The 24148-nt window shown below is 38.6% G+C and overlaps 1 protein-coding gene across 1 annotated transcript in view; it reads left to right on the top strand.

The window, feature by feature from the left end:
• Positions 1–24148, top strand: part of LOC306863288 (uncharacterized protein C8orf34 homolog) — a gene marked incomplete at its 3' end in the record, with an annotated part of 130502 nt that overhangs the window by 35226 nt on the left and 71128 nt on the right. The window contains exons 5-7 of the mRNA XM_079406537.1: positions 122–150; positions 796–959; positions 19181–19347. Of these exons, the coding sequence (XP_079262663.1) occupies positions 122–150; positions 796–959; positions 19181–19347 (360 nt within the window). The remainder of the gene's footprint in view (positions 1–121; positions 151–795; positions 960–19180; positions 19348–24148) is intronic.

The raw sequence follows: 24148 nt of genomic DNA on the forward strand, positions 1-24148 counted from the left end.
ATACTCAAGGCACTGTGTTGTACCTTCTGAGTCCTGAAAACCAATTGAGAACCTCTAATTTAGAGTGTCCTATAAACTATTTTCTGAAGACGTTGATTTGTGAATTATTTCCTTTGCACAGGCATTGCTGTTTCTGATGACTTTGACCTGGTATGATGCTATTTATTTCTTTTTATTTGATATGCTATCTTGCAGTAATAGAAATCAAATACTGTTATGGATTTGTTTAGGAGATGAAGAAAAGCCTAGTTTGTTTGTGGTTTGTGTAGACTCAAATCAAAAAAAGAAAGAAATCAAAAAGAGGAAGAGAGAATCCAGCTAAAACGTCTACCTTAGTCATATTTCTCAGAATACAGTACAGTTTTTAAACTTTAATAGCCTGTGTCTTTTTGTCTGTTTGCTCAGGCTTCCCTCTGTTCCCAATTTGGTATTTCAAATGAATATTAAAACATTTAGCTATTAGTGCAAGTGAATTTCTTCCTGTACCACTGTTATAGAGGACATTTTCTCATAATTGCCTGTTGCTGATAAACTACTGCAAAAATGTAATGTCAGAGCTGAATTTTTTATTACTGCTCACCATGCGTATCCTCCATTATTAAAATCTATTCACCGTAAAAATGACTGGCCACACAAGTAGCTTAGATAATGAGTCATACTTCAACATCAGTCCTTTTAATTATCACCTCTGTAATTGATTACTCCTTTGCATAACCATGTTTAATGTTTATGTTTATGTCTCTCTCTGTTCCTCTCTCCTTTTCTGTTCGTCACACATTGGCCTCCTTTTCAAAGGACCCTTGGGCGTATAACTCCATACTGAGGCCGCGAGTGGTGGGTGAGTGGGTGGGTCGTGAGGAGGAAGATTCGGACCCCCTTGCGGCTGAGATGCTTCAGCCCCCCATCCCAAGAGCCAAAACTGAGGGTTGGGTGAGCAAAGACAACAGCCCTGTTGGAAGGTGAGACACACTTATGTATTTCATCGGATTAGATACCAAAAATAGATCTGCAAACAAATGGTAGAATATGCTTGTCTTTCAAAACCCTTAAGACTTACTTTCCTTTGAACACAAAAGGTGATATTTAGCAAATTGTCCAGGCTGTTCTTTTCCATTCAATGAAAATCATGGCCATCTGGTTTTTAGAGCAAAAAAAAAAAAAATGTAATTATTATTTTTTTTTTAAATAAAATATTATATATGTATAACGTTTTAGTTTTTTAAATAAAATGTTATATATATATATATATATATATATATATAACGTTTTATACAGTATGCATTATAAAAAAATAAAGTAAGTAAATAAATATAAAGTGAAAATTAGAAAAACAAATATCCGCTGTGGTTGCCAGAACTTTATTGTAAAAAATATATATATTAAAATTTTATATCAGGTTTTACATGCTAAGACATATTTCCCTTAAATTTACATTAAAAACATATATTGTGTCAACAGAAATAAAAGATTTTAGTAATTTGGTATATTTTTACCTTTATAATATACTGACAACCACCTTAAAAATATAGGTGGTAAAGAGAAAGACGCATGATTAATCAAAGCTCAGCACATGTAGCTTTTCCACAAACTGAGGTAAATACTAATATATAGAAGCTGAATAATGTTATGCAAAACACCATCATTTTAACACGACACTAAAATAAACAAAGTTTTTGTCAATTTATGGTTTTATGCTGTAAATTATGAGATTACTTCATGAAAATTACTTGAAACCTCCCATTACAGATCTATCATAATGTTCCACCTATAAAGTAATGTTTTTTTCTGTAGCATTTTACAGTCTTTTACTTTTAAAATGATCATTTTGTACAGTGTGACTTCAGAATACTTCAGAATACTATAATATAGTGCACGTGTCATGGATTATTATTTTTGATCCTTTATGGTGCATTTTTGTTGTTTTGGAGATTTGACATCCCACGGTCCCATCCACTTTCATTGTATTTGTATGAGAGTGTTTCTCTGAATTTTTACTTCCTCTTAAGTTGTTGAAAGGAAAGATCATGACAGCCCATCACATTCTAATTTGTTCTGGAAGATAAGGGAGTTTATTTATATAGAAAAATAATTAATAAATAATAAAGTGAGCCAGAGTTTAATAAAGCATATGCCATACTGTATAATGTACTTTCTCTCAATATCTCCATAAAGCTGAGATATTTTGTCAGATTTTCTAATCAAAGAATGCCGTAGCCTCCGGTAACCCCGCATAAATCCCTGGAGGGGAAAAGTTCTTTGAATGTGTCTGCATCACACAGCTGTATCTTTAAAAAAAGCAATTGCAGCTCCTCGACCCTTTAAAGACGTTACCAGGGTGATTTTAATTGGCTGCTGTTTGAGTGGAGGGCAGAGGCTGGCCGCAGAGAATGCGGCTAATTAGAAAGGATCAGATTTTAAATAATAAATCATATTCAGAAGCCGGCTGACAGAAGAGACTTCATTCCATTAAAATATTCTCTCACTTGATTACAGTAAATTATGGAGACTCGGGTCGATAGCGCAGGCGTCCCCAGTGCACATAGCTATACAAGCATTGCCAGAGACTTTCATTACAAAGGACGAAGGCAATGGGCTGCTGTGATCTCTAGCCTTAGTCCTCGTCAGGATGAATCATTACAAGAGTAAACACATTTTCCTTTAGCATTGTGCCGTTGGACTTCTGCTGTTCATTACGTATGTTTAGACTTTTGAACAGTTCATTACAGTTGATGCTAGATGATTGTAGTTTTTATAACAAAACATTAAGCAGTGGATTGATTTTTACTGAATATATTTATTATAGGGCATGTTTAGGATGTGGGGATGTTGAGGATTGAATTTTATTTGTTTCATTTGAGAAACGCTTTGTTGATATTTTTTGCATGTGAATTCATCCGCTGATGCTGACGTAATACTGCACTAAAATACTAAATGACAGAGTTTATTTCTGTTTTACATTCAGCTCTCAATTTTGATAAATTTAATGCATCTTTGCTGAAGAAAAGTACTTGTTTCTTTAATAAATCGTACCAGCCCCAAACTTTTGAAAGGTAAAGTACTTCCAATAGTACTTTATGAACTAATTATTTTTAATCAGAAACACACAGAGCGATCAGTGTACTTTGATTCCCAAGCTAATTACTCTTATTACTCTTACAACCAGCGTATTCGTACTCCTGAACATAGACATAAACTTCCTTCCACTATAGAAAAGTGAAACCAAAACAAGGCCACTGTCATCTTACGAATATGATGTCATTTGGAACCCGAGTCTGCGCAGTAATGATTATGAGGTGGGCATTTTTATAACATCAAATATGTAATAAAAAGCAAACTTATTAGAAAAACAAACACTTAAACCTACATCTGCGTGATAAGAGCTACCCAAAATTATGTAAACCATCTTTAGAAAAAAATAATAATAATAATTTGAAGTGTAATTTGATATTTTAGTTTGACTTGCATCCCATTTGTTTACATGGAGAGGGCAGGGTTTATGACCTATACTACAGCCAGCCACTAGATGGCGATAGACATGATTTTGCTTCACTTTTTAGGATGTGTGCGGCACACTTGTTCCTAAATGAATGGTTCTTAATGAACCAAAAACACACAGCCAACAACTAATTGTGAAATTAAGTCAGAGTGTAGTTATTGTCTGGCTTTGTGTTTTGGACTCTTATTTTGAAGTATAGTTTTCAGAATCAGAATCAGAATTAGCTTTATTGCCAGGTATGTTTACACATTAGAGGAATTTGTTTTAGTGACAGTAGCTCCACAGTGCGACAGAGTGACAGCAACAGGATATGACACAAATAATAAAAAAATAATGTACAAATATACAAAATGGACAATATGCAAAATAGCAAAAACAAAATATACAAAATAGAGAATTCAGTATGTACATGTATGTTAGATGCAAATTTGAAATGTAATAAGTGTGTGTTAAATAAAAAATTAAAAGTATGATAGTGTTTCATGTTTATTGTTAAGAGTTCAAATGTTCATGAGATGGATTGCCTGAGGGAAGAAACTGTTCCTATGTCTGGTCGTTCTGGTGCTCAGAGCTCTGTAGCATCGACCAGACGGTAAAAGTTCAAAGAGGGAGTGTGCTGGATGTGAGGGGGGATTTTGCCAGCCCTTTTGCTCACTCTGGATGAGTACAGCTCTTGGAGAGTGGGGAGGGTTGTACCAATGATTCGCTCAGCAGTACGGATTACCCTCCATAGTCTTCTGAGGTCAGATTTGGTAGCTGAGCTGAACCAGACAGTTATAGAAGTGCAGAGGATGGATTCAATGATGACAGAGTAGAACTGTTTCAGCAGCTCCTGTGGCAGGTTGAACTTCCTCAGCTGGCGAAGGAAGTACAACCTCTGCTGGGCCTTTTCGACAATGGACGCAATGTGATTGTCCCACTTTAGGCCTTGAGAAATTGCGGTGCCCAGAAATCTGAATGACTCCACTGCAGTCACAGTGCTGTTCGAGATGGTGAGTGGGGGGAGTGCAGAGGGGTTTCTCCTGAAGTCCACGATCATCGCCACTGTTTTGAGCGTGTTGAGCTCCAGGTTGTTAAGACTGCACCAGACAGCCAGCTCCTTAACCTCCTGTCTGTAAGCAGACTCGTTACCGTCCTGGATGAGGCCGATCAGTGTGGTGTCATCTGCAAACTTCAGGTGCTTGACAGAGGGGTCTTTAGATGTGCAGTCCTTGGTGTAGAGGGAGAAGAGCAGTGGGGAGAGAACACAGCCCTGAGGAGCTCCTGTGCTGATCGTATGGGGGCTGGATGTGTATTTTCCCAGCCTCACTAGCTGCTGCCTGTCTGTCAGGAAGCTGTTGATACACTGACAGTAAAGGTCCAGTGATGTCCTTCAGATAAGCCAAAACCAGTTTTTCAAATGACTTCATGACCACAGGTGTTAGAGCCACAGGTCTGTAGTCATTAAGTCCTGTTATCTTGGGTTTCTTTGGGATGGGAATGATGTTGGAGAGTTTGAAGCATGAGGGGACTTCACACAGCTCCAGTGATCTGTTGAAGATCTGTGTGAAGATTGGGGCCAGCTGGTCAGTACTGGAAGAGAATTGGATCCTTAGCTTATCGGAATAATTCCTCTTTGCCACTCTGATCTCCTTTTCCAATGTGTATTTGGCCTTTTTATACAAGATTATGTCCCCATTCCTGTAAGCATCTTTTTTGGCCTGACAGAGCTGTCTGAGTTTAGCAGTGAACCATGGTTTGTCATTGTTATAAGTTAAATGAGTCCTGGTAGGAATGCACATATCCTCACAGAAACTGATACAAGATGTTACAGTCTCTGTGAGCTCGTCCAGATCATTTGCTCTCCAATCAGTAAGTTCGAGACAGGCTTGTAAAACCTACTCTGTCTCATTAGTCCATCTCTTTACAGTCCTTAATACAGGTTTAACTGATTTCAGTTTCTGCCTGTAGGTCGTAATAAGATGAACCAAACAGTGATCAGAGAGTCCTAATGCCTGTGGAACAGAGTGATATGCATCCTTTATTGTTGTGTAACAGTGATCCAGTATATTACTGTCTCTGGTGGGCCATGTAACATGCTGTCTGTATTTTGGCAGTTCATGGGAGAGATTTGCTTTATTAAAGTCCCCTAGAATGATTAAAACAGAGTCTGGGTGTTGTTGTTCTGTGTCTGTGATCTGATCAGCGAGTTTCTGTAAAGCTGAGCTCACATGAATGAGCGAGCAGATCTCCCACGGCAAGTGGAAATGTTTACAGTTGATGAGAAGCGTTTCTAGATCTGAACTTTGTGGTGTGTTCTGCCGAATGTTCAGCAGTTCTTCCCTGGTGAAACTGATCGTGTTTGACAAACAAAAAACAGGAAAAACTAACAAAAACACTAAAACAACTGGAGGGCCAAGTACAATGGCTGCCATGCGCGGTGCCATCTTGTTTTGTTCCCATAGTTTCTGTGTTTATTTCCTGTGTATAGTTCGTTTCACTTGTTGCATTACCACTATAGATATGTATAGGTAGATGTCACTTTGTAGGTGGATCGGCTGTCAGCATGAAACACGTTCCCTCGACAAAAAGCCATAGGATTTTGGATTATCGCAAGTTTGGATACTTCTACCTCGGTGAGGGGACAGAAGGAGAAGATGGGAGTTAGAGCAGTGGATGTGGTTGATTGGAGGTCCTGTGTGTGTGTGGAGTTGAGAACTGGTTACTGATTGTTCTAGTTTTGTCTGTGAAAAAAGTGGCAAAGTCGACAGCTGTTATCGAAGTGGTGGGAGGTGGAGGAGGGGGACAGAGGAGAGAATTAAATGTTCTGAAGAGATTACGCATGTCTGGAGCGCTGTTGATCTTGTTGTGGAAATGTGAGGTTTTGGCAGTGTGGACTTCAGTAGAGAAAGATGAAAGCAAAGACTGATACCTACTCAGGTCCGACGGATCGTTTGATTTGCGCCATTTTCTCTCTGCCACTCTGAGTTTGGTCTGATTCTCACGAAGAACATCGGCTAACCAGGGGTTAGAAGGGGCAGCCCGTGCTGGCCTGGAGGAGAGAGGACAGATGTTGTCTAGACAAAAGGTTAAGGTAGAGCATAAAGTGTCAGTAGCTGCATTCGCATCCAGAGATGAGAAATGGGTAGGCGAGGGAAGAGAGGAGGATACTACAGAGGAAAGAAGGGAGGGGGAAAGGGAGCGTAGGTTGCGTCTGAAAGTAACCGGTAAGGGAGATGGTGGCACCTGGGTAGCAAAATGTAATGAAGAAATGGTCAGAGATATGTAGTGGTTGTACCAGAATGTTATCTGTAGTACAATTGCGTGTGTAAATTAAGTCAAGTTGGTTGCCTGATTTGTGTGTGCTAGTAGTGGTGAGGCGTTTGAGATCAAATGAAGCTAGGAGTGAATGGAAGTCTGTAGCATAAGGCCTGTCTAGGTGAATGTTGAAATCGCCGAAGACTAAGAGTGGAGTGCCATCCTCCATGAAAGAGGACAGCAGTCCGTCCAGCTCCTCTAGGAAGGTGGCTAGAATTTGGCCAGGGGGACGGTAGATTACCACAATCTGGAGTTTTATAGGAGCTGTTACAGTAATGGCATGAGATTCAAATGAGTTGAGATTGCCTAGGGAAGAGTGGGTTAAGTATTTCCAGTCGTTTGAAATGAGCAGACCAGTGCCCCCATCCCGGCCAACTTGCCTTGGGGTATGAGAGAAAGAGAAATTGTGAGAGAGAGCAGCTGGGGTTGCTGAGTCTTCTGGACGAATCCAGGTCTCAGTCAAGCCCAGGATGCTGAGTGTGGATTGTAAGGAAAAAGCAGAAATTAAGTCGGCTTTGTTGACAGCTGACTGGCAATTCCAAAGACCCACAGAGAAAGAAAGAGGTGCAGTGGAAGATGTAGAGATAGGGCGCAGCTTAGCAGGGTTACATAGCCTTCTGCGTGTGTTTTTAGAGCGAGGTTGAGAGAGAACCAGAATGGTTTGGAAACACATGATAGAGGTGGAAGGATAGGGGATAGGAAAGTGATAGAAGATAGGGAAGAAAAAAATGATACTTAAGTGTGTGCTCGGTGTCGTTGCTTGGTTAAAGTTGTGCAGGAAAAAGTCTCAACGAAAAATGCAGAGTAGAAATAGGTAGGAAACTAACTATTCCTTCCTAGCAGCAAGTAAATAATTTAAACAACAGAACTGCGACCAAGTATTCAAAACACTTACGCGAGCTGCTGTCCGTCTCTTCTTTTGACTAATCTGCTTTCCCAACTTATAACAGCGACCGAGCAGTTTAAATACTTTAACAGTCGCTGTGGCCGGCTTCTGATCAGCCCAGCCAATAATGTTAAAGGACTGCTAATAGCTCAAGACGAAACTAACACTTCGCACAATCACACAGGCTCGTTCTCAGCTGAGGCACAAATTATTCTAATTACCAGTAAGTGCAACAAACATAAAAACCTCAACGAAAATGCAGAGTAGAAATAGGTAGGAAACGAACTATTCCTTCCTAGCAGCAAGTAAATAATTTAAACAACAGAACTGCAACCAAGTATTTATTGTAAGTGATGACACATTGACCCTTCCAAGATGGCGGACGCATCGACGTGTCTGGAGCTTTCGAATGTGGCATCTACGTGTACATAACTTTGTTGCCAATCTTGTTTGTTTCCTTATTTTTGTCTGTTTCCATAGTTGCCTATCAGTATTCTCATCTTGTTAGCCCTTGTTATGGTGTTTTTATAGAGTGTTTATAGAGTTTTTATACCCCAGTGTCCTGTGTACACTGAAACCCATGACAGAGTCTCTTTTAATAATTGATGATAATACTGTTCTGCTCTCATACAGTTTACGCTCTTGATTTTTAAAGCAGTGGCGCATGACCAAGTAATCAGCGTAGCTTGCCCTCTGTTGGTAAAACTAATCACTACAATACAAGTACATTTTAGTTGGGCATTTTTTTTTTGTGTATTTGTGGTCTGTTTTGAACTTGCTGACATTTTCGGAGAGAAGACACTAAAAACCAGGACTGTCTCCAGATAATGGGGACGTCTGGTCACTCTAACTAACAGCTCTAGTCCAAAACTTGCTTTGTCATTCAAGACACGAATCTGCAAATCCCAAACTCCATGAGCAGGGGATACAGAGCTTCAATATCCCTGCACACGTGTTGAAGCACAGCAGGGCTGTTTTCAACACCTGTTCTGCAATTTGACATAAAGGAAGGAAATGGCAGCTGCTCTGTATAATGACCACCGCCTTCCTTCTTCTGGAACAAAATGCTGTTTTTCCCTCATAACCTCACACTAGAAAAGCGAGGCTCTCCTTAGCTGTCAGTCTTCAGGCACTGCAGACAGACGGTGGAGGACATCTGGGAGAGTGTCAAAGCTGCTGGGAAATTAGGTGGATTAGGCAAAGGTGGATTCTGGGAATGGTTATTGTGACTGATTATAGAGATGATAAAGCCCCAGTGTGGGACTCCCATTCCCTTTACACACAAGCAACATATTATAAAGCGTAACCCCCTTGTTCTCTCTCTTTTTTTATACCCTCCTCCCTTTCCGTTTCCATCTAACTCCTACGCTCCACATCTCTCTTCTTTCCTTAAATTCATAAACATCCCCATCAACACACTCTCACTGCAGGGATCCAGTCAAAGACATTCAAGGGACCTAAATGCTCAGATGTACAGTTTACTCAGAACGTTTGACACTTTTGCAGCCCCTAAAGTGCCTACTTTAGTTTTGATTAAGGGCTGAGAGTCAATCCCACTGTTCTTGTGGTGGCATCAGATATTAATGTTGTAATGACTTTATTTGCAGCAGCTCCAGAATGATGACTGGCTCAAAAAAAAAAAAAAAAAAACAACAAAAAAAACCTGGCTGCAGAATTTAGCTTGCATGATTTTCATTTATTTGGATTAATCCCAGTGACTTAAATCTTTTGATTCTACTAACCAAGAAGACTACTTTAGAGTTTTTAGAGATCTGTTCTTTTTTTTTTTTTTTTTGAAGCTTGCATCATTAAACCAGTAGAGTCACTGAACCATTTTCTCAAGGAATTTGCAATTCTAATTCAAAAGTAGATCATGTCTGAAACAGCACTTTCTTCCCTTTTTTTAATTATCTGGTAGCTCTTGCATCAATTAGAATTATCATTGTCAGTTCCAAAACTTAAAATGTAAACTAATTATTGTAATAATAATAATAATAATAATATTTAGTTATTTAATGTTTTTACAACTGATTACAGTAGTCAATGTCAGTGTTTACTTGTTTATACTCTAAGCCTTGTTGGAGGGAAGGTAATAAAACCTGGCTACAAAAAGCAAGTTCAGGAAAATTTGATTTTGCAGGCTTTGCTTGTCTTATGTAAATAAATGTATATATGAAAATACAAGAGGGAAGGCAGAGAGATCACTGTTTAATGAGTATTGTGTATCAATGCCATCTGTAAAAGCTGCATCTACTAAACCACCAGCTGACCTGTGATCAGTGAATCTGCGCTCACCACACTTCCCACTTTACTACATAACACTTCCCAAATCATTCATACTTAAAACACAGATTTGCCATGTGCATTTTGAGGAATATTGAGGTGTCTGTCAGCAACCGATTGAGAATGAGATGTATCACCCATTATACTGACCTATTTGCAGTGTTTTGTTTGGTTAACTTTTCAGGTCACCATTCATCCTTCCTCCATTCCTGTTGGATGGCTTTCACATTTACAGCCAGTTGACTCCTTGTGGCCCCTGTGGTCTGTGTAATTTCAAGCTATTTACATCATGGTTATTCCATATTACTTCATTCTCAGCTTTGGTTTTGTGGTCTTGATTCTGTGGATACAGTCTGTTCTGCCAGGAGGGCATTGTGGAGAGTTTCTCATCCCACAGGAACGCGGCAGCAGCACAACTTTAGTTCAGTCTAACAAGGCTTCATGTCTCCATACCAACCCACGCAAGGGCTTACATAGTTTCATTGAATTGCATTCATCTGAAGCAATACGTTCTCACTTTCATTTTAGTAACGCAGCCTCAGATTCATTGTTTGAAACAGTCTAATGATTTGAACCCTGGTCAGACCCCATCTGAGAGACAATCTCTTCTGCATGACAGGAGCAGAAATTAGTAAATTGAATGTTTCCATTTATGAAGCTTGTTCCTAATCATTATTTGTATCAGCTGTGCTTCACTGCACTCGTTTACCGCATTCCCCTCCACTAGAACAAGTGCCTTATTAAGTGAAATGACAGGATAAATCAGGTCACTAATTCCACCTCTGTGTAATTAAGCCAGACTGAGCTGGCGTTGTCACTACAGTAACATTTGTATTGTGAAACTCTACCAGGGTCCTGTACTGTGGGGATGTTTTTTAGACTGAGATAATGTGGGCTGAATGCTATTGTGAAAATGATTTTTTCACTCTTCTATGCATGAAACAATTAATGTAGTGCCATAGAGGTTTAATGGAGTGATGGATTCATACAGCTCTCTGCCCACAGAGTGAATAGCATATTTGTTTTCAGAGCTTTCATCAGTTCGTACTCTTACTGTGATAGTCTGTTAGTTTTATTCAAATATATTACAGTAGGGTTCCAAAAGACTGAGATTGCACTGAAAATGAATAATTAAGGATTAATACAGTTAATTAATAAAGGATAAAATGAATGATTAATTAAATTTGAACCTGTAATTAAAAGGGTGTTTTTTTTTTTTTTTTAAGGGACATGAACCAGATCATAGGAAAAAGTATATGTCAATGCTTTTGCTTTCTCGCAAAAGTATTGCGTTTACAGAGAAGCTTTTCATCCGTTGTCAAAAGCATTGAAATATAGTTTTACCTCCCACCTAATGTTATTTCAGTCACAAACATTTTCAGAGCAAATGTAAATTTCTTGGCGGAGCAAATAGTTTTTTGCATTTTTATGAGTGAATATAAAGTTTCTTGAGGGAATGTATACAGTAAAAACTTTCTGAGAGAGCACAAACATTTTACGAGAAAATGCAAAAGTTTTGTGAGTAAATGTAAAGTTTCTCAGCAGAGTACAAATGCTTTGCGACAGAACACAAACATTTCTATCATGACAAATCTCTGAAGATTTTAGCATGGTAAAGATATGTCAATGTTAATGTATTTGGTCTTGGCGGAATAGATCTGCTACACTGCTGCTGCTGTTAGTTATTGCTGCTGCAAAGCAAATACAGGAACTTGCTACTGCCAATACATAATGCTGATATGGTGCTGTGAGTATTTAAGAAAAACTGCTGCTGCACAAAAAAACATATATAATATAGCAGATCTATACAGGTGGAGCTGGGGAAGATGGAGGGTTTCCGAGCTCTTTGAAAGGCTCTAGTGAATGCTAACCAGTCATTTAAATAAAAAGCAGCAAGCTCATTTGCTGCGAATGCAACATGAACCAATCAGCTTGTGCCAAGTTGTTTAACCCTGTGAATATCATCAGTTTACAGTAAATTAAGGACACATCAGCCTGCGCCATCTAGAGTTTCATGACAGAACTTGGCAATTTTGTGAGCAAATGAAAAGTTTCTTGGGGAAATGTACAGTAGAAGTTTTGTGAGAGAGTGCAAATGTTTTGCGACAGACCACAAGTGTTTTGCGACAAAACACAAAAGTGTTTTAAGTGGACGCAGACCTTCTCGGGGAATGCAACCATTTTACAAGAGAACGCAAAAGCATTGAAATATTTCTATTTGTGTCTTTTTATTGTTCCATCACCTCTGTAGGTTTTGGATTTGTTCAAAAGTGAAAACATGGGAACTTTATGACATTAAATGAGAAAGAAATATGAAAGATTCTACTTTATTTCTAGGTCACTAATAATATGTTGTATTAGATAACAGTGACATTAGAAAAATACATAATGGAAACATGTTCACTAGTGGACATGTGTCTCAGCATTGCTGACGCTGGAGAGTTGGGAATTGGCACCCAATTAGGGAAAAATATTAATTATTCATATTAGAGAGATGTGCAGTATTAGCATAGCTATTAGCATAGTAATGTTCAACTCAGGATATTAAAACAGCTCTGCTTTGGCCTTAACCTTTTGATTATCTGTGAATAATGTAATTCCAATAAGATAACAATCAAATGAAACCTCTGCAGACTATTTTTGTCGCTATTTGTCACTGAGACATGGGAATAATTTTGCCAGTATAGGCATGCGAAGTGCAGCATATGTTCATTATTCATTCAATTTATTTCTTCATCAATTTGCTTAACATTGAATAATTGATCTGGTATTTTTGGCCCAGGAGTGAACCCTATTTACTGGCTATTTTAATGATTTAAAGATTTGCAATATACTGTAGATAAAAGTACATTATCAAATTTGTTCTATTGTTTGCTATATTCATATAGATTTATTTACAATATTTCCAAAAGATGCCATAGAAGAACCATTTTGGGTACCTCAAAGAACCTTTCAGTGAACAGTTCTTAAAATATATTTTTTAATTCTTATTGCACAGGACATTTTAATAATAAAGAGATGCTTTTTCTACTATAAAGAACTTTTTGTGAAATTGAAAGTGCCCATGGATGATATAAAGCTTCTTCATGTAACCATAGATGCCAATAAAGAAGCTTTATTTTCATGAGTGAACATTACACTACCATATTGCATAGACTTCTTTGTCAGAAGTTAATTGTGGAAGAAAGATTAATGACTGTGAAATCTGTTGCAGAGATGACAGTCTGTTGATTTCAGCTGATCTTAAGTCAGTTTTCTCTTTTTTTCTCATATATAAAGTTCAGGATAAGGTGTCATAATACAGAGTAATTACCTAATTAAGTACTTAATAGTAGCCGTTGTACTTACATGAAATAAAATGTAACTAAGTTATGGAACAACCTGTAATTACAGTTTGTAATTATGTAGATGTAATAGGCAGCTACTGTTACACATATGTAGCAGGCTGAGTCTGTTACACAGCTACTTGTACACGTAAGTACAATCTTGATACACTTTATTCTAAGTAGCTTATGGCTTTGTAATATTCTGTAATTGTAATGTAATTAGAAAGGTATTACATGTATTTAAAGGGGTCATCGGATGCAACATTCACTTTTCAAGTTGTGTGAACATAAATGTGTGTTGGAAGTGTGTGTACACATCCATCGTATAATGATAAAAATCCACCCAGTGTTTTTTTTTTATTTTTTATTTTTATTTCTATTTTAAAATCCTCTTTCTGAAATCAGGCTGTTCTGAGATTCCTGTAAGAATGACCTATAGTCATGGCCAAAAATATCAACACCCTTGGTAAATATGATCAAAGAAGGCTGTGAAAATTAAACTGCATTGTTAATCCTTTTGACCTTTCATTTTAAAAATTCACAAAGATCTATCCTTTCATTGGATAATAAGAATTTAAAATGGTTGGAAATGTCATTATGAAATAAATGTTTTTCTAACACATTGGCCACAATTAACAGCACCCTTTTATTCAATACTTTTTGAAACCTCCATTTGCAAGTTTAACAGCTCTAAATTTTCTCCTATAATGCTTGATGAGGTTAGAGAACACCTGACAAGAGATCAGAGACCATTCCTTCATCCAGAATCACTCCAGACCCTTTAGATTCCCAGCTCCATGACGGTGCTTCTTCTCTTCAGTTCACCTCACTCATTTTCTACAGGGTTCAGGTCAGAGGACTGGAATGGCCATAGCAGAAGCTTGGTTTTCTGATCAGTGACCCATTTTTGAGGTTTGTGTTTGGATTATTGTACGGTTGGAAGATCCAAACATGGCCCATTATAAGATTTCTAACAGAGTCAGTCACTTATTGATTTTTTATCTGTTGATATTTGATAGAATCCATGATGCCATGTGTCTAAACAAGATGTCCAGGACCTCCAGCAGAAATATAGGCCCACAACATCAAAAATACAGCAGTATATTTCATTGTACACATGGGGTACTTTTTATCTTTGTTCACCAAACCAATCTTGAGTGTTTGCTGCTAAAAAAGCTCATTTTTTAGTTTCATCTGACAATAGAAGCCAGTCCCATTTGAAGTTCCAGTCGTGTCTGATAACTGAATATGCTGGAGTTTGTTTTTGGATGAGCTAGGAGAATTTTTCTTGAAACCCTCCCAAACAACATGTGGTGATGTAGGTGCTGTTTGACAATTTTTGTTTTAAAGGTTTTCTGACCCCGAGACTCAACTATTTTCTGCAATTCTCCAGCTGTGATCCTTGGAGAGTCTTTAACCACTCAAACTCTGTGCATTCGGACGATATAGACACACGTCCTCTTCCAGGCAGTTGTGTAACATTTTATGTTGATTGGAAATTTTTAATTATTGCCCTGATGGTGGAAATGGGAATTTTCACTGCTCTAGCTCTTTTCTTAAAGCCACTTCACTAATTTGTGAAGCTCAATTATCTTTTGCTGTACATCAGAAATATATTATTTGTTTTTTTTCATTGTGATGGATGATTAAGGGAATTTGGGCTTTGTTTTCCCTCCTATTTATATTTCTGTGAAACAGGACGCCATGGCTGGGTAATTTCATGTTCATAATCCCTGGAGTGCTCAAAATTGTGAAAATGAATGGGAATATACTTCAGAGATATTTTACTCATAAAAAATTCTAAAGGGGCAAATAATTGTGTCCAACTTGTATTTGAGAAAACATTTATTTCATAATGATATTTCCCCCCATTTTAAATTCTTATTATCCAATGAAAGGTTAGATTTTTGTGAATTTTTTATGTTCGCGCGAATAATTCGTTATCCAGCTTCATCTACAGAAGAAGTGAGTATAAGGGTTTTTATGAATCTTTACAAATCGCCTTTCCTAATAATGTGCTAGTTAGCCAGTTTCGCGGCTGAAGTTTAGTATTGATCTAGGTATAAATATCCATAGATATTTATACCTAGATCATTATCGATTGTTTCTATGGGCCGTGATACATAAGCCATCTGCCATTTTTGGAACGGTCTGCGAATCTTTGAGCGCATTGACTGTGTGCGTCTACAACAGCAAGTTATACGCTTGTATATTTTTGAATATTCATTGATTATTATAGTGAATGCGAGATGGCTGACGTGTCAACGTATCTGGATCTAGGGATCTAGGGAATCTACACATATCTATGGTCTGCTCGTCACTCCACGGAAGAGATGGGCGGAGTCAGCAGAGCTCACTAGCATTTAAAGCAATGTGGACTAAAATACTGCTTGATGAAAACAGAGCTGATTTTGACAGGTTTAAAAAGGTGTTTTTTATGCTACCATTGAGAATTTTTAACCAAAGTATGTTATTGACTTTTCATTAAGACCCTAAAGAATCAGAACAACTTGTGTAAAATGGGCATCCGATGACCCCTTTAAGCTGTGTACTTGTGGGTTGGTGTACAGTATAGATACACATGAAGTACACTTCAGTACAATCTTGAGACACTTTATTTTAAGTAGCTTATGCCTGTGTAGTATTCTGTAATTTATTGTAATTAGAAAGGTATATTTAAGCTGTGTACTGGTGGGTTAAATCAAACTAAGGTGCAGCTGGATAAAGTGGACAGTATAGATACACATGAAGTACACTTAATTACAGTCTTGATACCCTTTATTTAAGTAGCTTATGTCTGTGTACTTACATTTATAATTACGTTGTATAAAGTCTGCAACATGTAACGATCTTTTGGTTACATAATTAGCTGTGTCTGTTACATAAGTAGCTGTGTCTGTGTACGTTACCGTCTGTTACATATATGCTGCCTATTACATCTACATAATAACTAACTGTAAGTACAGGCTGTTCCATAACTTTTTATTTCATGTAAGTACAACGGCTACTACTAATGTCAGGGTTCTGTAGTGTGTGTCATGTGTTCCTGCCCCTTGTGTCCATATTTGGTTTGTTTCCTGTCCTTGTTAAGTGTCATCATTAGTTAATTCTTGTCTAGCCGTGTTCGTCTCGTTATCTATGATTTACCTGTGTATTTATAGTCCTGTCAGTTCAGTTAGATTTCGTCTGGTCTACTCGTTAACCCCAGTGTGTGATGTCCTTGTCTGCCTTGCCTTGTCCTGATGTTAAGTAAAGTATATTGTTTGAAGTTATATCCTCGTCTGCGTGTTCCTGGTTCCTCCCTCGTGTATAAGCCTAAATTGATCATAGCTCCATTGGTTTCAATGGGCATACAATGTACTTAAGCTTACGATTCTTTTGGGAAACGCAGCCCAGATAATTTACTCACCACTATATCATCCAAGATGTTCATGTCTTTCTTTCTTCAGCTGAAAAGAAATAAAGGTTCCCTCGTGTATGCACCGTGACAGAAGACCAGACCAACAGTAAGCGGTGCCCCTTCACTTGGTTTTGTTTTTTCGTTTTGAAAAGTCTTTTGTTGGTTCCTGTTTTTGTCTGTCCCTCGCGGCATGGAAGTCACTGCTCGTCATCCTGCCTTAGCCCGCGTCAAGTGGTCGTGGGAGTTTGGCGGGATCGCCGCGAGTGCCGCGAGTCCGCTGGCCGCGAGCCCTCCAACCTGCCGATCGCAGGAGAAGTTCGCCGTTGTCTGCGGCTCATCCAACCCGCCGATCGCGGGAGTTCACGCTGCCGTCCGCGGGGAAAGCCAACCCGCCGTCGGCGGCTCCCCCTATTCACCCCGCTACCCGCGGCTCACCGACCCCGCCGTTCGCGGGAGATCACGTCGCCGTCCGTGGGGAAAGCCCACCCACCGTCAGCGGCTCCCCTGTTCACGCCGCCGTCCGCGGCTCCCCTGTGCACGCCGCCGACCCGCCTCTGACTCAATGCCCGCCGGCCAGCCTCTGACTCCATGCCCGCCGGATTGCCGCTGACTCATGCCCATCGGCCGCCATTACCCTCTCCGTGGGTCAAGTCCACACGTCACGGCCAGGAGAGCCGTGTTTGTGTTTGTTGTGCCCACAGGAACATTTTAAACTTACCTTGTCATGTCATGTCTTGTCTTGTCCATGGAGACTCGTTTGGGGCAGGCTTCTCGTCTTGTGGCCATGGAGGCCATTCCAGCCGCCTGTCCCCCTGTCGCAGAAGTGGAAGTGGTTGCTGAGGGAACCTTGTGAGGGCCCCTGACTCCTTGTCATGCCCATTAAGAAGCCTCTACTTCCGAGCTAGCCCAGGTGGGCTCCTGTTCCTGTGGGCGGTCCTGTCCTGTTCCTGTGTCTGTGTGAATAGCCCTGGAGGGCTATCGGGTTCCTGTCCTGTCCCTGTTCCTGTCTGTCTGGCCCCGGAGGGTTCCTGATACCCCCTGGATTCCCCATGGAAATTTTTTTTGGGGGGGGGTAGTAGAGCTCTGGGTGGGGTGGGCGGGCCGATGAAGGATGCCACGGCCTCAATTACCACCCGCCATGGCCTCCTGAGCTCCCTGTTCCGCCATGGCTTCCTGAGCTCCGCCGGGGCCTCTGTCTGTTCTGCTCTGGAGGCCCCTCAGGACAGACATCCACAGGACGGGGAGAGCGCCCACCCCCCCTCCCTGATGGAACTGTTAAGGCTCGGGACGAGCCTTTCGGGAGGGGGGAGTACTGTCAGGGTTCTGTCGTGTGTGTCATGTGTTCCTGCCCGTTGTGTCCATATTTGGTTTGTTTCCTGTCCTTGTTAAGTGTCATCATTAGTTAATTCTTGTCTAGCCGTTATCTATGATTTACCTGTGTATTTATAGTCCTGTCAGTTCAGTTAGATTTCGTCTGGTCTACTCGTTAACCCCGGTGTGTGATGTCCTTGTCTGCCTTGCCTTGTCCTGATGTTAAGTAAAGTATATTGTTTGAAGTTATATCCTCGTCTGCGTGTTCCTGGTTCCTCCCTCGTGTATGCACCGTGACAACTAAGAACATAACTAGGTCATTACTCTGTATTATGGACACCTTAAAATAAAGTGTCACCGAAGGATATTACAGCTTAGTGATTGTTGAGAATGATGGTGAATGATGGACACCTGCTCAGATGCCAAGCTGAAAGTCCCATTCAATTTGAAGGACAGACCTGCTATGAGACATTCTGGTGTATAAAAACAGGTATATAAAGAAGAGAGAATGTGTAAATAGTATGCAAATACATAAATATTATGAAGAATAATGTATACAGCACTTTCTGCCTGAAGCCTTAATAGAAGATGAACATGACATAGTGTAGTATTTCCTATTCCTCACTAGAATTTTTGACAATTTCATGTTGTGTTTCTGTCTATGGCATTTTAAAGTGAAGTGAAGTGACATTCAGCCAAGTATGGTGACCCATACTCGGAATTCGTGCTCTGCATTTAACCCATCCAACGTGCACACACACAGCAGTGAACACACACACACACCGTGAACATACACCCGGAGCAGTGGGCAGCCATTTTATGCTGCAGCGCCCGGGGAGCAGTTGGGGGTTCGGTGCCTTGCTCAAGGGCACCTCAGTCGTGGTATTGAGGGTGGAGAGAGCGCTGGACATTCACTCCCCCCACCTACAATTCCTGCCGGCCAGAGACTCGAACCCGCAACCTTCAGATTACAAGTCCGACTCTCTAACCATTAGGCCACGACTTCCACGAAAAATTAATTTTTATTAATTGATGATTTATTAATTGACATAATTTTTCCAGAGCTATAAATTAAAATTAGTAAAATTAAGCTTAAGGATTTCTGAGACCTCTACAAAGGAACCACTGTTCTAGATGTTAAAGCTATAATCAGTTTCCTCTCTCTTTCTCTCTGTCTGCAGCCTGAAAATGGAGACGAAGGGTAAAGGCCTAAAACAGCAGCAACAGAATCACAAGAAACTTCTGGCAGCCATGTTGTCTCAGGACTCGTTTGACTCCATGCCTGACTCGGCCCCCTCTGCCACTGAAGACGAGATGGAAGATGAGGATGACGCCATGGAGCTGCTGGGTAATGAGTGAATACACACGCGCAGATATTCCTCCTCATAATCTACAGCAATCATTTTTTATTTACATGTTTGTTGCTTATATAACCACTGATTTTGAAGCATCATCTGTGGTCTAAATTGTGTCCTGAATGACTTTTGATTACTGAAGAACATTCAGCATCTTCCAAAGACTATCTCCCCATATGTGCACTGTTACTAAAATTTCATATTTTCACGAGAGAGAGAGCTTACAAGTAACATATATTATTTATAAAATTGTAATATGTATTGTGAATTAGTAAAATGGCACTAAAAGACGATATGGGTGTTATCCGATAATAATTGTTCTGAAAATGATCTTTCGCAAAAGATCCAGCTATGTAAACATAAATTGTTGTTGTTGATAAATTCAGATTATTCTACTATAATATATTCTACATATACTACACCAAATCAGTGTTGCACTATTGTTAAGTCAAACTATTATAACTGTTAAATAATTACACATAACTATTAAAAATCATTTTTGGTAATTGAAATAGTATAAAATATAAATATTCAATAAAAAACATTTATTTAAAACAACCATTTTTATGGGTTTAAGTAATAAAATTAATAAAAACAAAGCTAAATAAAACTAATCAAATTGGCAAATGCACATAAAATTACTAAAACTTGAATTAAAATTCAAATGAAAACTGAAAATATAAAAATAAAAGCTAATTAAACATATTAATAAATACTGCAATATTATATAAATAATACCAAAGTAACACTATATATATATGATTATAGACCACTGTGTATAGATGGATAAGCAGACAGCAGCAAACAGCACAGTCATAAAATTATACTTCGAAAAACAAGGACTAATTGTTACGGTACGTGCTTCCAAGGTAGGCAGAACAAACACAAGGGTAGACAGGAGTATCCACAAATAGAGAGGTTTTAATAACGAGAGCTTTCAATGTGTAACATCAAATAATAGCGGACATAGGAACAAGGGAGAACTCAGGCTTATAAAGGCAGGTCATCATTAAGGGAGAACAGGTGAGGAGCTAATTAACTAATCGGGGAAACTGGGTCAATGGAAAACATGGCAAAAACAGAACAGACTCGTGACACTAATGGCCATGGATTGTATTATACTATTCACAACAGATTGTTATGTTTAGAATCCCTATGAATCACTATGATTTATCCTCACTGCTACAATGATTACATGAGCGTGACATCCTAAGTCCTTGTTTCTGTGCCAGTGCCAGACCACCCCTCAGGTACCAGAGCTTTGTAGCAGTTTAGCTCTGTGGTGTTAGCAGGTTGGTCCCTGCATGGGTTCAGAACCTTTTTTTACCTGGTCACTTTCCACTCTCATTGTATGCGACTTGCATCTATAGCATGCTACATCATCTATAGCATCTACTTTTATGTCCCACAGAATGGTTTGGAACAGCATGAGGATGAAGAAACGATGACAGACTTTTCATTTCTGAGTGAACTATCCCTTTAAATAACCTTTTCAAGCATAAGCGTTTCTTCCCGAAAGTGGTACCGATGACGCTTTTCATCAAGTGCTGGTTGTGTTCTTTTATCGTATGTGAGGGTAAAGAGTTTGCCTTCTGACACTCCACACAGAGAGCTGTCTGGGGCTGATTTCGTTTTGTTCTTTTTGTGGGACACGGTGTGCCCTTGGTTGTGTGTCTGTTAGCAGCGACCTGGTGAGCTGAACTGCTGCACTGAGGCTTTCTCCTGGATGCTGGGAGATAATGAGATTTTCTGTGCTCTGAGGCAGCAGCAGAGAGAGCGTGCAGAGCTGGGATGGGATGGGAATACTTTTGTGATATTTCAACAACCTTTTTCTGTTCTCTATCATTCCATGAGTCTTTTCTCTGATTATTAGTGATTGCTCATTAAAACTCCCACTTAATTAAGTTTAGTTTGAGTTCTTTGACTGAGAGAACATGTTGTAGAGCTCTATGAAAGTTTCCCGTAGCACTTGTCGTCATTAAAGAAGCTCACTTGAGTGCCTACTAGAAAGCCTCTTTACCCCTTACCAGCCCAATAACCCAATAACTGCAAAAGAAAATGTCTATGGCTATGTACAGAATACTATACTACTACACTACTAGTACTTTTTTTCTGAAGTATATAGTAAATTATGTACACTGTGCACATTATACAGTGTGTTTACAACTACAGTGTGTATTTACAGTGTGCTTACATTATACAGTGTGTAGTTACAACTACATTTGCCATAATTTGCAATAGACAAGGTTTTCAACATTTTTAATGCCAAGGACCTTCAAATATGATGATCCCCTCCTTAAATAGCTATATATTTGCACTTAGAGAATATATAAATGTATAAAATATGTGACTCATATTATATCAATATTATGAATGAAATGTTAGTGTTATTAGTATTATTTCAAAAATAATATTTTTTACAAAAATTTAATTGGCTTATATACACTGTAAAATATTTTACCGTAAATTATCAGCGATCTAAAGAAATGTTACTATGTACTTTTAATTAGATTGAAATTTTATGTTATTAATTTTATGTAATGTTTTTTGTACTTATTTAATTACTTAATTAAAAATGTGTATGTGTGTATGTATGTGTGCGTGCGTGTGTGTATCATTATTAAATATATATATATATATATATATATATATATATATATACATACAGTGGTGTGAAAAAGTGTTGGCCCCCTTCCTGATTTTTTATTTTATTGCATGTTTGTCACACTTTAATGTTTCAGATCATCAAACAAATTTAAATATTAATCAAAGATAATACAAGTAAACACAACATGCAGTTTTTAAAAGAAGGTTTTTTTTTATGAAGGGAAAACAAAATCCAGACCCACATGGCACTGTGTGAAAAAGTTCAGTTTCTCTAGCCACACCCAGGCCTGATTACGGCCACACCTGTTCGCAATCAAGAAATCACTTAAATAGGACCTGCCTGACAAAGTGAAGTAGACCAAAAGATCCTCAAAAGCTACACATCATGTTGAGATCCAAAGAAATTCAGGAACAAATGAGAGAGAAAGTAATTGAGATCTATCAGTCTGGAAAAGGTTATAAAGCCATTTCTAAAGCTTTGGGACTCCAGCGAACCACAGTGAGAGCCATTATCCACAAATGGCGAAAACATGGAACAGTGGTGAACCTTCCCAGGAGTGGGAAGGTAACATAAAGGCTCGTCTCAGTGGTGGTAGTGTGATGGTCTGGGGCTGTTTTGCTGCTTCAGGACCTGGAAGACTTGCTGTGATAAATGGAACCATGAATTCAGCTGTCTACCAAAAGGGTGGCCCAACCAGTTATTAGGTTTAGGGGGCAAGCACTTTTTCACACAGGGCCATGTGGGTTTGGATTTTGTTTTCCCTTCATAATAAAAAACTTCATAAAAAAACTGCATGTTGTGTTTATTTGTGTTATCTTTGATTAATATTTAAATTTGTTTGATGATCTGAAACATTAAAGTGTAACAAACATGCAAAAAAAAAAAAAATCAGGAAAGGGGCCAACAATTTTTCACACCACTGTATATGAATGTGCATATATACAAAATGAATGAGCACTTTTAATATTAAAGAAATATGGTTAATGAAGTAATTTCGATTTTTTTTTATTTTATATTATTGAATATTGTGAATGTTAAATTCACTTCATTAAGCATATTTATTTAATATTTAAAGTGCACATTAGTTTTTACATCCCTCAAAAAACATTTTGTATAACATCTCTTTTTGACTCATTATTTGACTGGCAAAAGACAAAACAAACAAACAAGTAAATAAATTAAATTCAATTCAATTAAAATTAAATAAAAATATATCAGATTTATCCAAGATGGTTAAACTCCCCAATATTGTATTGAAATGTGCAGCAGCAGCAGTAGTAGTAGTAGTAGTAGTAGTAGTAGTAGTAGTAGTTACACAAATTTAAATAAGGTCAAGCACACTCCTCTTACTGTGGAGCTCTTGCTCTCATGCTTTAAAAAGATATTGGATACTTTTTGCAGAGATGTTTTGCAACAGTGGGTGTGCAGACAAAATATATTTCATATTTTTCATATTTTACTCCAAACGATGAAAGACTTATTGATTTGATGAGAGAGATATATAAGGATACGTGGCTCTCAGATGAACTGCTCTCAGTAGTTGCAGGCTGATGGAGTTCCTGGTGTCTGGTAGTGGCATGGTCTCATCACTCATATCGAACACCATGCCAGACCAACTAAAACAAACAGTGGACAGATTGGACAGAGTCATCGAGACGGGAGTGAGACACTGCGTCTTTGGATCTCATTTCTTGTGTCAGTCCTATGGTCCCTCCTGACCTTAAACAGACAACCGTGTGACCCTCAGTCTCAGTAGAGCATCATCACAGAGAGCTGCAAAGGTCACAACCACTATCATGTGCTTAATTAATCCCTTTTGATTGTGCTGGAAACAATATTACCTCAGAATACAAATGTGTTCCTATTAAAAGATAATCTGAAAAGATAATCAGATAATCTAGAGATAATGTATCTTTTATTCTGGTCATACATTTTTAAATATGTTAGGAGATATTACACTCTTAACCCAAATTAGTTGATTGTGTAGAAACCCGTTGCCTTAAACCATTTAAATTTTGAAATGAAACTAAACAAATTTAACTGAATAAACAATGGAACTTGCATCGAAGTGGATGCAGTAGACAAATCAAGTTTACATTAGTAGTCTTTTCTCAAAATCATTACTTCACATCAATTATTATTATTTGGAGTATAAATCATATAAAATAAATATTATAAGTTTTATA

The sequence above is a fragment of the Barbus barbus genome (genome assembly GCF_936440315.1).
Source record: "Barbus barbus genome assembly, chromosome: 44".
NCBI classification, from domain to species: domain Eukaryota; kingdom Metazoa; phylum Chordata; class Actinopteri; order Cypriniformes; family Cyprinidae; genus Barbus; species Barbus barbus.